General features: G+C 48.1%; 1 protein-coding gene across 1 annotated transcript in view; it reads right to left on the reverse strand.

The window, feature by feature from the left end:
• Positions 1 to 19,222, reverse strand: part of WNT5A (Wnt family member 5A) — a 36,674-nt gene extending 17,452 nt beyond the window's left edge. Inside the window, exons 1-2 of the mRNA XM_069206451.1 lie at positions 17,498 to 19,222; positions 1,447 to 1,546 (exon numbers count right to left, since the gene is read on the reverse strand). Of these exons, the coding sequence (XP_069062552.1) occupies positions 1,447 to 1,526 (80 nt within the window). The 5' untranslated portion in view covers positions 1,527 to 1,546; positions 17,498 to 19,222. The remainder of the gene's footprint in view (positions 1 to 1,446; positions 1,547 to 17,497) is intronic.
• Between the last annotated feature and the right edge of the window lie 1,248 nt (positions 19,223 to 20,470).

The following is a 20,470-nucleotide window of genomic DNA, read 5'->3' on the forward strand; positions in this document are numbered from 1 at the left end:
AGTACTCTCTTATATTTTAATAGTACTGCGTTACATTCACACTAGTACATTATTAGCACATAAACAAATACCTTAGTAGTTGTATTCACACTAATGCGATTAAAAAATTACACTACTACATTACACGTCGTATTACGTTACATTCAAACCTGTAATACATAATAAATTACATCAGTATTACATTCACACTATTACCACATTCCGTTTCACGTGTTACAATCGCACTAGTGCCACATAATATTTACACTGCTGCAATGACACTTTCCCAATAGCACTGCATTGTGATCACACTGGTACATGTACTGGAAGGCAAGCACATTGTAAATACTACAAGAGTACGGAAAACAACATATTTCAGTGATCTAGGGGAAAGAAAAAAAACAAGAAGATGAAAGATTCTTTCTACAAGGTCTCAATTTTAGAAAACGTCACAGGGAGGTCGGTTGACTCCAAAATGTTGAAAATTATTTTTTCCTGTACACATAAAATATATTTTCCAATGAAGTGTGCCCGATATAGACGCCAATGGCCGCACCTAAACGGTGGAGTCCTAAGGGGCAGAGTGCATACACTGAGGTAGGTGCACAAATCACACACAAAAAAAAAAAACTTTCACAAAAATGTATTCGTCAACAAAAAACGACAATATTGTGGTGCAATAAATAAAACAGCCTTTTCGATTCCATATCCTCGTCTCTATTAAAAGGAGAAACGAATGTGGTTCAGGAAACTGGGAAACCACCTTAAAATTGTTTAAAAGTATAAATCATTTTGTTTTCCTTTTCCTGAAAAAGGTGGCTATAATATTCTAAACATTACACAATTTATGAATTCTAACTGCTGACCTGCCGCTGGTATTAAAAAAAACGTTTTTTTAAGGATACGTGACAAAATGGTACTGTCAAAATATTTCTTAATAAACCCCAAAACTCGGATTTGTTTCGACAATATATAAGGAATGCTATTGTCAAAGTATTTGTTGCTCAAACCCAAAACATTCAACTAGGTACTTAATAAAATTCAACTTAACACATCTGTCGTTCTACAAGCTAGTTCACGGATAAATTAATCTTACAAAATAATGACAAAAAAAAAAAAAAAAAAAACGGCAAAACTGATAAATCTAAGCTTCATAAATATAATGAAATGGAAAGTTTTCTGATTAAGTAAAATCTATGTAAATAAACATAAGTTCGAAAAGTCATAAAAAGTCCTAAAAACGTGTGTTCTAAAATTTGGGAGACAAGCGATTATTTTTGTCCAGTTGATAAATACCATAGTGCTGATAAAATAAGCCGATTACCTATTTATACACACAGGACTCTGAAGAACTAGAAGATAACAATCACTAATACATAAATTACAACTGCACACACACAACACATAGACATCGAGCGCTGCTTGCGGCCGGCACAGTTTGCAACAGAAATCAGAGGTCGTGCTTACCACCAGGAGTTGGCTTCAATGTCCACCTGCAGGAAGGAGGCGAGCAGCGCGGCGGCGAGGGTCAGGTACCTGGAGGCCATCCCGGGGCGGCGGCAGGAACCTGAAACAAGACGAGGCGCTCAGTGTCTGCTCGAAGAGCCGTCCCCCCCTGAAGTCTGCCGTGTCTGCCCCCCGCCCTGCGCCTTTCTTCCCTGCGAGATTCCGCCTACTCCTAACAACAAACACGTTTCACCGGCATCTGAAGGGTTACCCGCCTCGGCTGACCATGCTTCCTGCCATAGCGCTCTGCTTTTATAGCGCCTTACGCACTAGAATGTGCCTGCGCCACAACTTCACATTAAACCACACAATTACTATTCATTACAAAAATCAATACTGGTCTTTGGCAGTGGCTTTTCGTTTACAAATCCTATCAATATTTCAAGGAAAACAACCGGCGAGGCAAATATATACATTTTTGACGTTTATAAAGCGGCTACTTTAAAGCGCTAAATATATTATGTACGCATGCACATCTCTACCGCCATTGACACGACTCACAAAGAAACAGTTTCTTTAGAGTGAGGAGAACCAGGACGTTAATAGGTTTGCCTAAAAATGGTTGAGTATTTTTGGAAGGTATGGGGGAAGGGAATGGGGTTTTATAGAGGGATCGTTTTCCTATAAAGTTTTTTCCCTTTCCAATAAAACAATAACACCGGCTGCACACATGTAGAAGGGCACAATTAGTTCGTGCTGAATGGGTCTTTTAAAAACCCCTTCATCAGTACAACGTTCCTTTCTGACACGTTCGGCCAGAGCTCCGTGTGATGTCACGCGCACACAGGGCGCCGAATTGCTAAATAAATACTGGCTATTGCCCGCTTTCGGGACTCCCTTGTAAACGCACTCTTTTTTTTTTTTTATTCCAGGCGCAGCAGCAAGTCACGTGCGCTACACTAATATTAAAATAATATTTGTAACCACTAGCCGCCTGGAAGGATTCTCTTGGGGGAGATTTATCTGAATAATAAAAAAAATCCGGTCTTTAAATGGAAAGAAACCCAAAGCATTCCCCTGGTCAATTCCCCAGTAGGCAGCACTGTTCAGAGCCCGTCCTGACCCTTCTCCACCTCATCGACCACAACACCTTGAGGCAGGGGTGTCCTGAACCACGACCCTCCCATTAACAGCTAGGGGTGATCGTTATGAGCCTCTTGTGTCCGCAACTGGGCAGACCAAAGCTCATCTTTAACCATTGGTATACAGGGTCAGTAGAAGTGCAAGCAGGAGTAAGGAAAAGGACAGCTGGGTAAACAGAACAGGAAAATCAATCAGGAATATTAGAAGAAAGGGTGAAAAGAAGAAAGTATCCATGAATGAGTGGGTGGATGAATGAGTGGGGGAAGGATATGAATGATAGGTGGATGGACAGGTGAAAGAATGACAAAGTAAAGGGATGGATGAGTGAGTGAATAAGTAGATGGACAGATGAAAGGATGGCAGATTAAAGGGCTGAAGGACGATGAGCGAATGGATCGGTGGATGCACAACTGAAAGGATAGCAGAATAAAGGGATGGGTGGATGGATGGATATGTGGATCGACAGGCAAATAGGATGTCAGAGTAAAGGGATGGACGGATAGGTGGTTGGACAGATGAAAGAATGGCAGAGTAAAGGGATGGATACATGACTGGACAGGTGAAAGGAGGATGGCAGAGTACAAAGATAGATGGATGAGTGGATGAAGAGATGAGTGAATGGGTGGCAGATTAGGGGATAGATGGCAGGGTAGATGGTTGGCAGGATGAAAGGATGGATGGCTAAGTGGATGCACTGCTAGATGAGTGGCAGTGGATGGGTAGATGGATGGATGGTAGAGTGTCTGAATGGATGAATGGCAGAGTGGATGGCTGGAAGAGGTTCTACATGGATGGATCACAGAAAGGATTGATGGATGATCAAAGAGTGGATGGATAGAAGAGTGGATAGGTGGAGGGATGGCAGAAAGGATGGATCAATCGATGGATGGATGGATGGATGACAAAGTGTCTAGATGGATGACTGCAGAGTGAATGGATGGATGAAAAGGTGGATCAACTGCAAAGTGGATGAATGGGTGGATCTATGGCAGAGGAGATGGATTTAAAAGGGGGAGATTGAATGAAGGATGAAAGAAAGAATGGATAACAGGATGTAAAGGTGAAATAGAGGATATCAGCAAGTGGATTGAGAGGTGAAAGTATGAATGGATTGATGGATGGAAGAGACAGGGCAGCTGTTCTAGGGAGGGTTTATCTCAGTTGCTTTGCTTGGTGGCATCAGCGCTTTAGTTCAAAGTGGGGGCAATTTTAATTTTCTGGCTACTCCCTTGCTACGGGGTTACAGCTGCCCCCATTTGCGAAAACACACACACTGGTGAAAGAAAACTCATGCCCCCACCCCCTCTTATGATACTGATCCACATCACTAAAGTCCCACTGATGCACGAGTAACGCGTGCAGTTCAAGTATTTTCTTTGCATTTCGGGACTCGTAGTCCTGGGTTTGTGATGGAATAAGTGAAACCGAGCTGCAAACCCTTGAATAAAGCCCCGCCAGAGTGTGATAGTAACTAATCACCATAACAACTGACCGAGTACCCATAACTAGTAACCCGTGCGTTTAGAGGCCAGCCTGAGCCCAGCTAGTGGCGCAGCGCAAATATGACAGGGCCCCTGCGGAATGTGGAAAGGGGCCCAGAGTCTCTAAAATCTCGCCACTATTCATAGGCTCTGTTCTGAATGGTGCCCCCTAAAGGATTAGGGCCCTCTTGAAGGTTTGGAGCTGAGAAGAACACAAGATACCTATCAAAATAAGCACTGGACCCGTCCTCGAGGGAGCTCACTGCTTCTCTTTTGGAATTCTCGGGCCAAATGTTAACAACAAATGTGAAGAATCGTCGCTGCATTTGGCAATTACGGCAACTGCTAAAGTCATTAGACGGGGGTGAGAGAGGTAGAAAGCCGGGGACGAGGGGTCGTTGGCAGAGAGTGAACGGTAAGGGGACAGCGGTAGAAAGCGAAGGGAGGTCTCTGATAGAAAGAAGAGGACGAGGAGTCTGTGGTGGGCAGTGAAAGGCGAAGGGTCTGTGGTAGAAAGCGGACGGCAAGGGGCGGGTGGTACAGGGTGGGACTGGCCTATTTGGCATTGTGTGCTTTTTACGGTTTGTGAGCCCGTATTATGGCCAAGTGGGCCAGTGAGTTTTTAATTTTGTTATCCCCGATATTAACAAAAATCATTGCCCTTAAGCAAGCACAAATGCATGCAGTCTCCCCATGTCTTGCAAATCACAACATACACAATGTGTATTTACAAGTTCAAAACGGACCTATGTGGGCCTCTTTCGTAGCTATCGGGCTCGTTGAGGGGGACTTTTATTTAGGTGCCTGTGCCTATTTTCTGCCCCAGCCTGGCAGTGTCTGGTAGAAAGCTGACGGTGTCTGTGGTTGAAAGCGAGGGGGGTGGGGGGAAGCGGGTCTATGGTTGAACGCAGTGGCGAGGGGGGTCTGTGGTTGAAAGCGGAGGTCCGGGGTCTGTAGATGAAAGCGGAAGGCAAGTCAAACTCATGACGCAGTCTTCATGAAGAGAGCAGTGCATGGAAGTCCTACTTCAAAAGGTCTGTAAGAGGCAGAACCACACCCAAAAGAAAACGTCCCTTTTTACGGAAGACACGCATCCAGATGATACACATTTTTCGCCATCTAATTATTGCATTTCTAGGACCAGAAAAAAAAAAAAGAAAAAAAAAACATCCGGGGCACTCCAATACAAGAATCCGTTTCAAAACGGGAATACTTGTGAACTGTAAACAATGTTACATGGCAGTATGGCATTAGTAGGATTGAGGGGGACTACTCACAATCTACATGTCTTTCCTGTGCTTAATGAAGTGTTATTTTCACTGCTATAGGAACGCGGACTAGGCGCAAGAGGGCGACAAAGAGCTTTACATTTGGGAATTTTTGCAGCGTCACAAAAAGTCCAAAGTACGGGGCCTTTGAACAGCGCCACCTGTTGAAACATCTCTTCGAACCCTTCCATCCAATCGCCCTCTCGGATATCAGTCAGGCTCTCAGCCTTGTGCCTCCCGCTCTAAATCCTTGTCAGCCATCTCTCTGCAGACCCTCAGTCCACTCATCTGGAAGGAGGAGGGAGCGTCAATTATTGAGGGGGTACTTCCGAATACCGGCCTTGGCACAGTGCATCCCTAATCCATCAGGGCACGGTTACACTGTCCCCGTTCCCACAGAGCTCTCTCTCCATGTGTCGTTACCCGATCCCCGGCCCCTTTGCACAGGGCCCTGGCCTACTAATCCTCGCAGGCACACTTCACACTCAACCAATTCGATCACACCGAGAGAAAAGTACGTGGTGAGAGATGCCAAACGCATTGATCGTGGAGCATGCCTGGTACTGTTAACACCCCATCCGCCCTCAAGAGAGCACCCCGCCGCCATCGTCCCACAGGCAGGCCACGCCGCTCATTAGCACGTGTGTTACACTGGGCGTTTCTAACACTGCCATTGCAATGTGGGATTTGCAGTTTCATATGAAGTGCATATGGGTAGATAAATCCCATGATAGAAAGTGCTTTCCCTCCAAAAAAGCCAAGATTTGTTGAGTGGCCCTGACATTACGGGCTATTTGGTGGCTAAAGGCTGGTGCCACACAATGCTAAGTGCCAGAAAGACCCGTTGACGCAAGTGCCCCAGGTGGTATTAATGCATCTGCTCAAACTTTATCCCACTCCTGGAGTGGGGTGGCCAGCACGAAAATAAAAACTGATGACTGCTCTAATGAAATGTGGACCACAGGTACGTTTGAAAGGTCGAAAACCGGGGGATGACACACTCCCCAAGCTCTATTGGCCTCTCAGAAGCTTCTATCTTCAACGACATCTCTCGATTTCACTCTCATCTATACTTCTTGGACCCAACACGAGCTCCCACAGAAAGGCCCTTTTCCTTGGGAAAACGCAAGCTCCCTGAGAGGCGGTTTCCAAGCACGTCACAAGACTTGACAATACCTCTTCCTGTCCCTAGAGGGCCACCGACACTGATGGTCTACAGAACCACATGGCTAAATAGTAACCCACCCGCGGTTTTGGCCTTGGACTTTCCCTGTTAAACCCCTCGTGCCTATAACTGGGGCTGCAGAGACAGACAGCCCACTCATCTCCAGTGTCCCTAGGGAAGATGTACGGCCTAAGATGTTGGTAGGGCGTGTACCCAAGCCACCTTCAGACAGTCTGTTCACAGCAGTTTCCCCAGTGCCTACTTCAGGTCCTCTCAAGTCTCTCGTTCTCATGATTGTGAATTTCCCAACGTTAACGATTTCTTTTTGCATTCCACAACCTGTAGGTCTATTTATCTCATTATAAAATCAGAACTGCAAGTACAACAATGCAAGGACAAAGTCCCCATTAATTAAGTGCTCACTCGTGGGCCTGGGAACATTGAGAACTCAATTTCCAAACTCCAAAGCACTGCTCTCAGCGGATGACTATCCTGCTAAAGATGCAGCCATTGATTTAGCCATTCCACTACTGGGTTAATGAGCCTAGCTAGTCATTATTTTACACCCCAGTCAAAATACTAGCATGCCGGAAAAGAAACAAGTGTTTCATTGCCAAGCCCCATATTTTTTTTTACTTTTGGGGGAAAAAAACAGTTTTAACGTTTTGAGGGAGTACATAGGCTGGTGTGGTACAGATATGTGGTTCTTTGCTCTATAAAATTTACAATTTAGGTAGGTGCTGCTCACGTACCCTCAATGCTCAATACAGAGATAGGACAGTTACATGTCTCAACCAAACACCAGCCTCACTGGGCTGCAAACACAGTAGAAGCGACTGGGGTCAAATCTAGGGTGACCTGATGGCTCCAGGTCACTAGGACACCGCTCTTCCATTACTGTACTTCACTTTTACATATCATTGTTATCAGACGAGTTGATTCAGTTTGCCCAATTACAATGAACCAAGACTACAACTTACAGAATGCACTGATAGGTAAAAGCAAAGTCCAAGAATGAAAATTGGTGCTCCAGGGACATGGAGCCACTTGGTCACCCTAGTCAAATCACACCTGCCAACATCTCCATAGAGCTGTGAACCACAAGAGCATTTACTTCAAGCCAAGAAGCTTCCTTTCTACCACAAGAACAGTTACAGCAGCCTTAAACCTCTCTTTGCATCAAGCACAGTCACCTGTGAGCTCCAAAAGGCAGCTGCACCACAAAGGCAGCCACTGAAACCACAGAACCCCTACCCACAAGAGGCGCCGCCTCAGACCCCACAGCCTCATTTGCTTCAACAATAGTCATTGAATTCTCCACAATCTCACTTAAGGGCCAGAGGCAGAAAACTTGCATACTCACTGTGCATCAAGAGTAGTTACCACAGGGCCAGCACCCCCCTTTTTACCACAAAAACAGTTACTGTGGTCCTGGACCACATGATCCACCATGTCAGACCCCCACAGTCCTCCTAGGTCATAAGGACAATCTCCTCAAATCTTGTAAAGTCCCTAGACTACAGTAGCAGTCATCTCAGAGCTCAAAGGACCCCCTTCATTGACCACAAGAGGAGTCACGTGATACCCACTACCACCCTCGACCACAAGAGCAGCCACATATGTCCTTGCAGTTCTCATGCATCTGAAGAGCAGGTACCTTAGTTCTCACAGGCCACCCTAGCCACCAATCCACCTCACAAGACCACAAGAGTTGTCACCTCACCCCACAGAGTCCCACGCTCAGCAGGTAAGACACTTCTCACCCACAGTCCATCAGGTCTATATTTCTCACACCTACAACCTACCAGGACTAGTTATCCTGGACCCTGAGCCACGAGGACTAGTTATCACAAACCCCACTGCCTACCAAGACTAATCAACTCATACTACATAGAATATCAGGATTAGCGATATCGTACCCACAGTCTAGCTGTAGTAATCTCACACCCCACAGCCTACAAGGACTAGTCATCTAATACTCGCAGCCTGCCCAGGCTAGCCACCTCGTACCACAAAGTCTACCAGGATTAATTATCTCAAACCTGAGAGCCTACAAGGACTAGTTATCTCACACACACAGCCTACCAGGACTATTCAGCTCATACCCTACAGCCTACGAGGATTAGTCACAGTCACCTTATACCCCACAGCCTACCAGCACTTGTCATCTACACCCACAACCTACTAGTACAGGCATCTATGCCCACAGCCTACCAGCACTAGTCATGTATAACCACAGCCTACCAGCACTAGCTACCTATACCTACAGTCCACCAGCACTAGTTACCTATACCCACTACCTACCAGCATTTGGTCATCTATACCCACATCCTGCCAGAAATGGTAATGTATACCCACAGCCTACCTGCGTTTGCCACCTATACCTACATCATACTAGTGCTGGTCATGTATACACAGTGCTTAGCAGTGCTGATCATCTATACACACATCCTATCAGTGCTGGTCATGTATACCCACATCCTACTAGAGCCGGTCATGTATATCCACAGCCTACCAGTGTTGGTCATCTATACCTACATCATACCAGTGCTGGTCATGTATACCCACATCCTACAAGCGCTGGTCATGTATATCCACATCCTACAAGTGGTGGTCATCTGTACTCACATCCTACCAGCGCTAGTCATGTACACCTGCAGCCTACCAGCACTAGGCATGTATACCCACAGCCTACCAGCACTAATCATGTATACCCACAGCCGACCAGTGCCAGTCATGTATACCCACAGCCTACCAGTGCCAGTCATGTATACCCACAGCCTATCAGTGCTAGTCATGTATACCCACAGCTACCAGCACTGTTCATGTATACCCACATCCTACCAGTGCTAGTCATATATGGCCATAGCCTAACAACACTAGTCATTTATACCCACAGTCTACTAGCGCTAGTCATATATACCTACAGCCTACTAGCACCGGTGATACTTACCCACAGCCTACTAGCATCGGTCATACATACCCACAGCCTACCAGCACCGGTCATGTATACCCACAGCCTACCAGCACCGGTCATGCATACCCACAGCCTACCAGCACCGGTCATGTATACCCACAGCCTACCAGCACCGGTCATGTATACCCACAGCCTACCAGCACCGGTCATGTCCACCTGCAGCATACCAGTGCTAGTCATGTATACCCACAGCCTACAAGCGCTAGTCATCTGTACCCGTAGCCTACCAGCACTAGTGATGCATACCCACAGTCTACCAGCACTAGTCTCAGACACTCAAACACAGCCACCTGATTTGCAAGGCTCGTTGCTTTTGCAAGCCACAGTCCTCTGGACCTCCAGGTTTGCCTCTTAGACTGCCATGCTGCCTGGATCAGAACACCCCCATATCTTGCCAAGACCAGTCACTTCATTCTCCTCACACACTGGATCATAAGGCCACTCACCTCTGAGCTGGAACTTTCCCCACAATTTCCGAAGAGAAAGCTCTCATATATCCATATCTCAAGCTATCCATCAACCACCATCTCCCAACCCATGGGAATTATCTAGATAGGGATCAGCTCGAGTACTTTTCATCCTTCATTTACAAGCTTATTGCAAGCAGATCAGCAGGCGTACGTTTGCAACGCAGGCTCCAGGGCTTAATAAATCTTTATAAAATGACTCTCTCTACAGCACACGTCTCTCATTCATTTTTTAAATGCAAAATGCCAGCAATTTTCTATCCAGCATGTTGTGCGGTACTGCGCCGTGTGAATTGTGAAGTGTACTACTACCTCAACACTTACTCCATAGAAGGGCAAGTATTCCTTGCTGATGTAATGCGCTATCTATCATTTAACAACGCTTTCTAAAGGTAGAATGGAATGGACGACGAAATAAATCTGCATGCGCTCCTAGCAGGGGTGAGTGGGGGTCCTTTCGGCCACCGCAATTCTGAAAGACGCCATTTTGTGGGAGTGAACAGTGCTCGGCATACACCCAGGTGTTTGCACCGGAGGAGGGCTGCTTTCTTAGGGTACTCCCTCGGTGTCTGCCGAGACTACTCTGAACCTCGCAGCTCTGCGACACGGGCTACAGGGACTACTCTGAGCCTGGCTGCTTTGTGAAACGTTGCCCATCTCGGGGTACTCCCTCCATGTCTACAGAAGACCTGGGCTGGGTCCGGTCTGCAGGGACTACTCTGAAGCGTGCTGTTCTGTAACACACTGCACACCTCCGGGTACACCCGCAGATGAGGCAGGCCTGCATGGGCTACACCGAGCCAGGTACTTACTGGACGTTTTGTGTCGCTCAGGGTACGGCCTCAGTGTTTCCCTACTCAGAAAACCAGGACTCGGTGGGCAACATGCATGAATACACAGAGCCTGGCTTCGGTAGGCGAGGAGTACACTCCCCAGGGCGCACACTCGTTGTGTAGGCTGCGGAAGGCCTGTCTGCAAGGGGTACCCCCTAACCTGACTCCGAAGTTAAGGACTGGCTCCCTCAAGATACACACTAGGTGTCTGGAGAAGGCCTAGCTAGCCCCGAGCCTGACTACGGCCCCTCACAGGGCGATCTCTCCGTGTCAGAGGGCCGAGGCGGAGGTGCCCGCATGGGATGGGCACACTCAGCCAGACTCCTGTATGATTCACGCACTGTACATCACACTTCCCACATGAAAAGAGCCCCCTCTAAGGGCGGGAAGCCCGCGTTGTCTTCGGTGTATGCGAGGGCACCGCCTCGCGTGCTTTAGGTGTGCTTATAACTCAAAAGGGTTGATTTTGCGGCCGCAAACGTTGACGCATGGACAGGTCTGGCAGCTGCGCCCGTGCGGAGGGTCAGGGGAGCAGACATGGTGAGGCAGACCACACGGACAGAGTTGGTAACATCCTACATACACCCGGGTGAAAAGAACTATACCGGATATTTTTTTTTAAATGAGACTTTCGTCAGCGAGTAGCATATGTGTGTGTACAAAAGGATAATTAAACACCATACAGTCTATGCTGGGCATTAAAAAAAAGTGATTATGCAAAACAAAACACAGGAATACAATATTAAAATAGATAAAAATAAAATTAAAAAAAATGTGTGAGCGCACAGACATACACCCGCGTGCCTACACGCATACATTTGCACGGCGATTTGGAGATACATTTCAAGCCGATAGACCATGTAAACATTTTTTTGTTGTTGTTGCGTACAACCTTGGCCTCTTTATTATTAATTATATTTGCACAGCGCTGAATGGACAAAGCAGCGCTTGACGTTTGACCAGTTACCCCAACACATTACAAAATTAAGGGTGCACAGAACTTTGGTGCTGCGTTTACACTTACAAACAATAAAATAATCTCGAACCGTTTAGCAATGCTTTCTTTATTCCCACACCTCAGAGGGGAAACCACTTAAAACCTTTCCTAAAAACCAAACCCGATTTCTTCTCGTTCATTCTTCTTTCAGGCATCCTTCCTACCGCTAAGAACCCCGATTAATCGTATAGCGCTTAATAAACATTACGTAAAATGTCTAACCCACACATAATATACATATATATGTGCAACAAACGATACTTTGAAATAGCCGCAGATCGTTCCAAATGGTTCAGACTGTTGGCTTCTTTCGCAACTTTTCACACCTTCCTGCTCAATAGTTGATTGAAACTGAAATTTCCCACCAGTTCAAAGGTACAATTAGGACCAGATGCTGTCATTAAGTCTAAATTAACCACTTCTGAGAGATGAAATGCATATTTATGTGCAGGACATGCAACAAGTGGGCCTTTTTTCAACGAATACCGAAATAATGAAAATGGCCAAATTTTTTAAAACCGCAAACTCTTTTTTTTCAGGTAATTCATTTTTTCCATTGATCGTTTTAAAGTGCATTTAAAGTGCATGTTCCTCTCCAGTTTTAAGGCACAGAATTCAGTGTTTTAATGCCACTGTTTCTTTTTCGTGCAGGACATAAACATGACTCAATCAGTCAGCTCTCCGAAGCAACTGACAGGGGACACGTAATATGAAGAAAAAAAATAATAATAAATACACAGTTCATAGGATCCGCGACCCTAAGCACACTTCAAGCCGTCCGAGCACAAGCAGCTTCACGCAGCCCTAGGGCTGGCATAAGACAAACGTCACAAGTGATGCCTGTGGTCTGCTTCTTGTTTCATGTGTTGGCAGCCATCTTCAGTGCAGCACTAATGAGAGAATCTGAAATATGTGGGGCGAGAGAACACCCAGGTACTAGAACTTCAAAGGATATTCGCACATTTCTATACTTTGATTTTTTATTTCGACGTTAAGACTGGCTTGGCATTAATATTGCAGTGAGTGAACGTGATATATATATTAGACAATAATTTGGTGAATCGAGTGAGTCTGTTCCCTGGGTCATTTGCAGCAGTTCTGAAAGGGCCTGCAAAGGGAAAATAAATGGTTCGGCCGATCTCGGTTTCAGCGTCGCCCCAGGGACTGTCCCGAGCAGAGGAAAGTAGGTGTCACCATTTAAAAGCATAAGCAAGGCAGCCGGCCCAGGCTCTGCCCCATAGACAGGAATAAGCGAGACATTTATCAAAAGGCATACGACCCCGTCTCAGAAAACGACCCAAGGGTCTCAGGGTTTGGTGCCTGGGGAATCAGCGTCAAACAGATCCGAGGGGGGCTTCTCAGAGTAAAGCACCCAGGAGGGCCCATCTTAAAGCTGGACCCTATAGAGATACGTCTTAGAGCATGGCCCCTGGGGATGTAGGTGAGAGAAAGCAGAGCTGTGCCACATCCATACAGGTCCCTGAGGTTCCATCTCAAAGTAAGGTGTACCCACATCACAGCAGGGACTAAGGGGCCATCTTCAGAATAGAGCACGTGGGGATATCCATCATAACACTCCATAGAGACACATCCATCTTAGCGTAGTGCAATCACCTCTGGTGGGTTGGGGGGGGGGGGAGGAGAGGGTTCAGAAGAGGGAAGAGCAGTAGGTGGAACAAACGTCTGAGGGTAAAAGCTTTGGAGGGGGGGGGGGGCGGCTTTGCGGTTGGAACTGGTGGGGATCCCTGTCACAGTATGGCATCTTAAAGCTGGACCTTAGTGAGTATAATCTCAGAGCAAGGTCCTTGCTCATGGCACCAATTGTGGGCCATATCAGATCATGTCCCAGGTGTCATTCACCTTAGGTAAGGTTGTAGGAATCCTTCTTAGAGTGGGGACTCAGTGGATAACTACATGTAGGCACTGGGGAAGACCATCATAAAGCATTGTCATGGGTGTCCCGTCTTAAAAGTAGGGATTTGAGAGAACAGCATCTCAAAGCTGCAGCTTCACAGGCCCATCCCAGAGCATTAAAGGCAGGATGTTAAAAACCATGTCAGTGTTGGGGTCCTTGCAGCCCCACCACAGTGCAGAGCCCTTTCTGTTGGGGCATTTAGGAGGACTCATTTCAAAGATGTGTCAGGGGAGGTATCTCAGATAAGGGCTTTGGGGACCAATCTCAAAATACGATCAGCAGGGTGTATCCTAGAACTTGAGGGAAAACTCCTTAAAATAAGGATCTGAGAAGCGGGGATATCACAGCTGGGACCTGCCTCGGAGAATTGCTTCTGGAAGTCCCGTCAAAGGTATGTGCTTAAAGGGCCCATCTCAGTATAAGGACACTTGTGGTCCCTCTACAGTCTAGTGGCCTACAATTACCTCTTTATTATGGCACCTGGATGACCCATAAGAGGGCATAGCCTTGTCGACTACCATGGAAAGAGGGTTTTGAGGGACCCACCTCAGATTAAGGCCCTGGAAGACTGATAGGATAGTAGGGTGGGTGGGGGCGTATATCGAATAAGACAGCCTCGAAGTTCCGTGTCAAGGAGGGCCCAGAGAGGTACCCATCTCAGAAAAGGAACCCGGGGAGACCCCTCTCCATGCAGAGTACTAAGGAGTAGAGCATCTCAGAGCAGGACCTCTAGAGCCCAACACCAAGGAAGCCGCACACACTGGGGCACTGTGGTATTCATGCCAAGGCAGGCTCCCTTAAATACAAGACTCGTCCCCGAAAGCAGGGGCGTGGGTCCCATTTGAGAGCAGGGAATGATCTTAAAGCAGAGCTTCTGGCGTCCAAATGAAGGCAGAACATTTCCGGGCCCGGTCAAATGGGACTATCACAGAGTCGGGTCTAGAAAGCCCCATCCCACGGTGGCTTAATGGAGACCCGATTTCGGAAAGGGACCAAGAAAGGGGCTATCTCGGAGCAGGGCTGACGGGGCATCTCAGAGGGAGGCCAAGAAAAGACCTCTCACAGATAGGCCAAGGAAGGATCCATGTTTCAATGGAGGGAGGGGCATTGAACAGCAATGAATGAGGCAGGAAAGGACCATTCAACTGCACGGCCAAGGTAGGATTCATCTCAGAGTGGGGCCTCGGAAGGAACCATTTCTCAGCGGGGCCCAACTTCGCAACGTATACACACAACAACAAAAAATAAAAAATTCAATCAACGTTGTAACGTTTAATCATCTCCTTAGACATCACGGGGTTAATGCCACAAAGAAGCAGAAATTAGCAGTTTAATTGGGACATGTTCAATGACTATGTAATCGAACGAAAAAAGGCGAAATTGTTAACTAAAATTTCTTAAGGAAAGATGCCTATGGTTCAGACTCATTTGCTTTCATCGCGCGCCTGCAATACTACCGCGGATTATCTGATTTGGTCATTCATACAGGTCTCCACCTCCTGTCACTGCCTCGGCGGGCACCTCAACCTGGTAAAAAAAAAAGCGAGCAGACTTTCTTTTCTAGCGACTGAAAGCGACGTCTATTGTCTAAGGTAAAATATTTACATTCCCGGGAAAACCTCACTTAAGATAATATATTCGAAAGTCGTTTTGATGCGAATCTCCTTAAGGCTTACAATAAATTAAAATATATAAATTAATATATTCAGCTTGCATAAAATAACCCCCAGCTAGACCATTTAGTTCACAACCAGTCACTAAAACCAAAGTGTGTCGATATATCTGCGGCCAGAAGGGGGCAACCTGCGCTGCGAGATATTGTCTCGCCCATGCACCACCTCTGCTGATAAAGGCAGACACCAAACCAAGGGGCGGGGCTTGCACTACACTTCTCCCAGACCTCTGCTGGGCCTTAGGAATTCCGACACCTTAAGAACTTACACCTGGGAGCTATCTTGGCTCCAGGTCAGTTTTTTTTTTTCTTTTAAATAACCTTGGTACCTCCTCTTCATGGACCAGCACTGACGATAATAAGTTTTCCAAAGCATTAATAACGCACGCCTGCAGTTTGTTAGCGCTGTAAACGACAAGATGTTACTTGTACCCTATTGAATAGTGCCCAATTTTCCGAGTCCCTAAGAACGAAAGGCTGACTTGGCCCAGTCGTGACTTTTGGAACATTGCAGATGTCAGCGGCGAGTGTTAACTCCCTGAGCTGTGTTGAGCATTGCCCCACAGTGAAGCAGTCGCAGCATCTCTTCTCTGAAACTGAGTGGCCTTTCCCCACAAAGCCGGGAGTCTGGGCACTTGAGTTTGGGTATGTAGCCCCCAGGGGGGCTGCACAGTCAAACATCAGATCCCCTCCCAGTCTGAGTCAGAACAGCTGCCCCCAATCCTGACCTCTTTATCGCAGGGGATAAGCACCTTGTCAGCAATTAGTCACCCAAGTGTTGAAAACGGATTCCCATGCAATGCGTGGGTGAAACACGCTGCTGGTGCGAGCGCTTCAAGTGTATTTCGTCACGTCCAGTCTGCCCCAATTAAACAATGCCTGGGGTCACGGCGTCAATACCCTCTCTGACAACATACAAGGATTTTCGGGAATCGTTAGTTTTTGTGATGGCGTGTGGTGAGTGATTGGGCAATGGGTTTTCTTTTCTCTCTCTTCTGGCGCTTTTTAATGGCCGGTCCCTTTAAGAACAGGCTGCGTGATGTTGGATACAGACGTCTGAGCGCAGAGATGTGTACACGCGTGTTATTACCGTGTAGGATTTTAATACAGTGTTCCTTTTCATGCGCCTATTAAACCTGTGCACCTAGGGTTTAACGGGGAATGGGGTGGGGGGTTTAGGATGTCAATCGGAAATGCAGCATGTGTTTCTCACTTGTTAAGGTTTGTCAACCTGATCTTTGACATTAATCTGCACCTCCCCTCCTTTATTGTAAACTTTAGAACGTGCTGAACGCAAAGATAAATCCACAGAGCGCCCAGACGCCTCTTTACTGCATGGCAGGCGCCCTGTATAGCATCAGTGACAGTAAGAGGATGGCTGTGCAGCCCCACTCATCACCAACAGCCACGCACACCGTGCCAAACCGAGGACAAGCCTGGAAAGATTTGGAATAAGTCGGCTTCTCGCCCCATCACTCCTTCCTTAAAGTCAGAGGCCATAACGAAAAACTTGAACATTTCAGAACTCGGTCCGTGTGACCTCCCTAAAGAGGTGGCAGCCTCGGCTCGTTCGCACCAGAGAAGTACCGAAGTGCACGAAGGCCTGACTACCACTCTGCGACCCTTTGGGGCACAGCATTTCTTGCCAGTAAAGAAACGTGTCCCGAGTCTCCTCGGGCTCACTTAAGCACAATATGCTGGATGGAAGAATATTTCAAGAGAACCAAAGACATAGAACATGAAATATCCAGCTCAGGGAGGGAAGAGAGTCGTACTATGTTTTGGTAATCTGGAGATTGCAACACAAACTAATTGCCAGGTGACCCTAGTTATTGCAGCCCTGGCTTTAGCCAGCCTCACTTACGTGCTGTTTATTGGGCCACAACTCCCAGAATGCAGCGGTCTGCTGGCTAAAGAGCCAGGGCTCCCGCTGATGTCACCATGGCGTTAAGGCAGGATAACAGGACTGGAAATGAAAGGCGTTAGCAAAAACCTACAGATTTACTTCTTTCATGTGTTAAAATGGCCTGACACGATGAAGTGCACACAACCGGCGCCCAGTGTGGTTCATTTAAATACATTACAGTGTACACATCTACACTCAGAGTAATTAACAGGCGGCTGACGAACTTCGGGATTGTTTAGTGAACCTACCTTTTTAGAATTCACCAGCGACAGCAGCCAAGAATAATCCCAAAGTGGAACTGAAATTATAAATCCGTCCAGAGAAGGGTGCCGGTGGGCTGCTTACAACCAGAAACACTCGAGTGGCCTGGCGCTGCAGACCCTGCTTTCTCTAAATTGGTTCCTGCTGTGGTGTGAGGCAGCCTGGGCCAGGCTGTGCAGGGGGCGGCGGCCTCCCTGGCTGCTTCCCTTGGACCGGGCTCTGTACCGCTGTGGAAGGGGTCCCGGCGGGTGGAAGGGTGTCCCTTTTACTTGTTTCAGGGCCGGTGGCCTCCTCGGCTGCTTCCCTCGGATGGGGGCCAGGCGCCTCTCTGTGCAGGAAGTCCAGGCAGGAGTACAGTGCGTGGTTTCGAAGGTCTCTGACCTTCCGAGCGGAGGATGGTCTCTGGTGAAGCTGAAGGCCTTGGTGTTGTGCAGCAGGACAGCAGTAAAGCCACGGACTCCTGCGAGAACCCGAGGGAGCTGCGTCTTCTGCTGCACGCCCTTGGTAGCTGGAACGCTCTCGGCTTCCCTGAGGACCACACGAGCGCCTTAAAGATTCAGGACCCCTAGACAGCGACCAAGCGGTTTCGTGGCAGATGCCCTCGGGCTTTTGTAGGTGGTTTAGCAATGGGGCTACTGTGCGCCACACTCTCTCATAAGGGTGTTCTGAGTTGCGGCTTGCCAGGGAGTGCCGTCTCCCTGCGCTTAATTCCCCTTGATGTTTTTGCTTTCTATGCCTCCTGCTCCCTGGATGTACCTGTTCCAGGTAGTGCAAAGTCTCTCCACGTGCTGCAAGACTTCCGGACGATTGGTTTCGACGTGCCTGGTCGTCGCGCAGCCGGGTCCCCCAGACGTGCCTGCTCGCCCTGTACTACCCTGCCTGTGGAGTGTGCTGCAGGCTCCTTCGGTGTTCCTGCTCCTCGTGTCACAGGATTCCGTCCTGTGCCTCACGTCCTTTGATGGCTGCTCTCCGTGATGCAGATCCCCCAAGGGTGCTCCTTGATATGGGGTGGCCGTGGGAGCCTTTATCCGTACTCCAAGTGTCACCCCCGATCTCCAGGTCACAGAGACGTCAGTCCTTCTTTAGCACTCCTACCCGCAGCACTGCCCTCCTCTGCTAAACCACTCCTGCCCCCCCACGCAGCCCTCCTCCCCCGGGGGGCGGCCGCCTGCGGAGGGAAGAGTCTGTGAGGAAGCGAAGGCGATGTGTCACTCACTGCTAGGGTCTGAGCAGCCAACGATTCACCGGGTCATATAATATGAAACATCCAGCACCAAAGACATAGAAAATGAAATATCCAGCTCAGGGAGGGAGGCGAGTCGTGCTACGTTTCAGAACACCTAGCTCGGGTGAGGGGGTGGTGCAGAGCCCCTGGTGTTGCCCGCCCGTGTATTAGAGGTGGCTATCAGCTCCGGCTCCGGTGGGCTGCACACAAGAGTTTAGCCTCTTTCCGCCCATTTCAGAAGGCAGTGAAGCCCACTTTCCCAGTTCTTGTGGTTGCTCTGCTTCCAACTGAGCAGGTCTGAGAGCCGGTCTCGGATGGAAGTGACAAAAGTCGTGGGGGCACCCGTTCGGTCTGCGCGAATGTTGCACCCTGGTCCTGTGCTTCCCCGGGATGCTTCTTCGAAGAGGAGTTGTAGGCGGCAGCCTTCCCCCAGCTCCCGCTCTGCAGGGATCAGTTCCTCTCTCCTCCGACCCGCTCCCAGGAGTGCGCAAAGTTTAGCAAAGGCGGCTGCCGACTGGGGAGCTGCGCATGCGCAGCTCGCTGATTTCGCTATAATGAGTCTGCCTGTGAAACACGGCTGCTGCCCCGCAGAAATATGCTCGGCTCACTGGACTGCACACCGGTACTCAGTATCCGCACTTCATCAATTTGAAAGACATAGTACTGCACTTCTAAGCACTGCTGTAATACAATTGATGGGAGAGTGCCAGCACGTCTCAGCACTGCTGCACTACATATTTCGTGGGCGAATGCCAGCACTTCTCAGGAGCAAACATGTACTCTAAATAGCGAGTACCTCCACTTTCATCTGCCCGCGTGTCTAGAGCCTGTACCCACTCAAACTGTCAAACTCCTATTGACCCCTTACCCCCAATATACATCTCATGTACACTACTTGCCAGGTGTACTTGGAGCCACACGCTCCTAGGATACTGAAAGGCTGCTCCCGAGAGAGCGCTCTGTTCAGGTACAAATTTACAGACAGTCGACCCCGGTCTGAGTACAGACAGCGGCTCGTGTGTGTCTTTGTGCGTGAGTACAGACAGTAGTGTACTCTCTCCGGAGCTCTCGGGTCAAGGCACTGTGATGAAGCCCACTCGAGCTCAGTAACACCCTCCCACCCGCACCGCGGGCGGGAACTATCAGATCCCCTCTAAATGCAGGTGCTCTGGGGCCAGGGTACTGTTTGGGTCTACAAGGAGAGGTGCAATCCCTGTAGTGCGTACAGGGCCATGCAGAACCAGTTTTACCTTCAATTTAGAGCAGAGACCTCCAAATACACCCTCCGGCGGGTGGGTTAGGGCCCGACTGTGTGCCCAGCACCACCCACATGCACAGAAGCTGCTCTGAGGACACTTGTGTGAACAAACACCCACAGAACCCCAGCTGCCCCCGATTAAACGGAGCATGCTCTACTGCCCAGTGCTCCCAGATGCCAAACATGCACAGTCTCACTGTGCTCCAGAGTTACATGCAGAGACGTTTGATCTCCCATCCCCCATAGAGCCTGCTCTGTTCTGCAGAGCCTCTTGTCCTGATGACCTTGAATAATTGTTAAAAAGCATGTTTTAAATACCGTTTACGTTTACTTTATTTAAATGTAGGCAATGCGTGAGAGTCTAGTACAGACATTCTTCAGAGAAATGTTTGTTTCATGCAACATCCGTTAAAAAAGTTTATTTTGAATCAAAACATGACCTTTATGAGAAATGGAAGGGTGTCCTAAATATCATTT

The sequence above is a fragment of the Pleurodeles waltl genome, chromosome 9 (genome assembly GCF_031143425.1).
Source record: "Pleurodeles waltl isolate 20211129_DDA chromosome 9, aPleWal1.hap1.20221129, whole genome shotgun sequence".
Classification (NCBI taxonomy): domain Eukaryota; kingdom Metazoa; phylum Chordata; class Amphibia; order Caudata; family Salamandridae; genus Pleurodeles; species Pleurodeles waltl.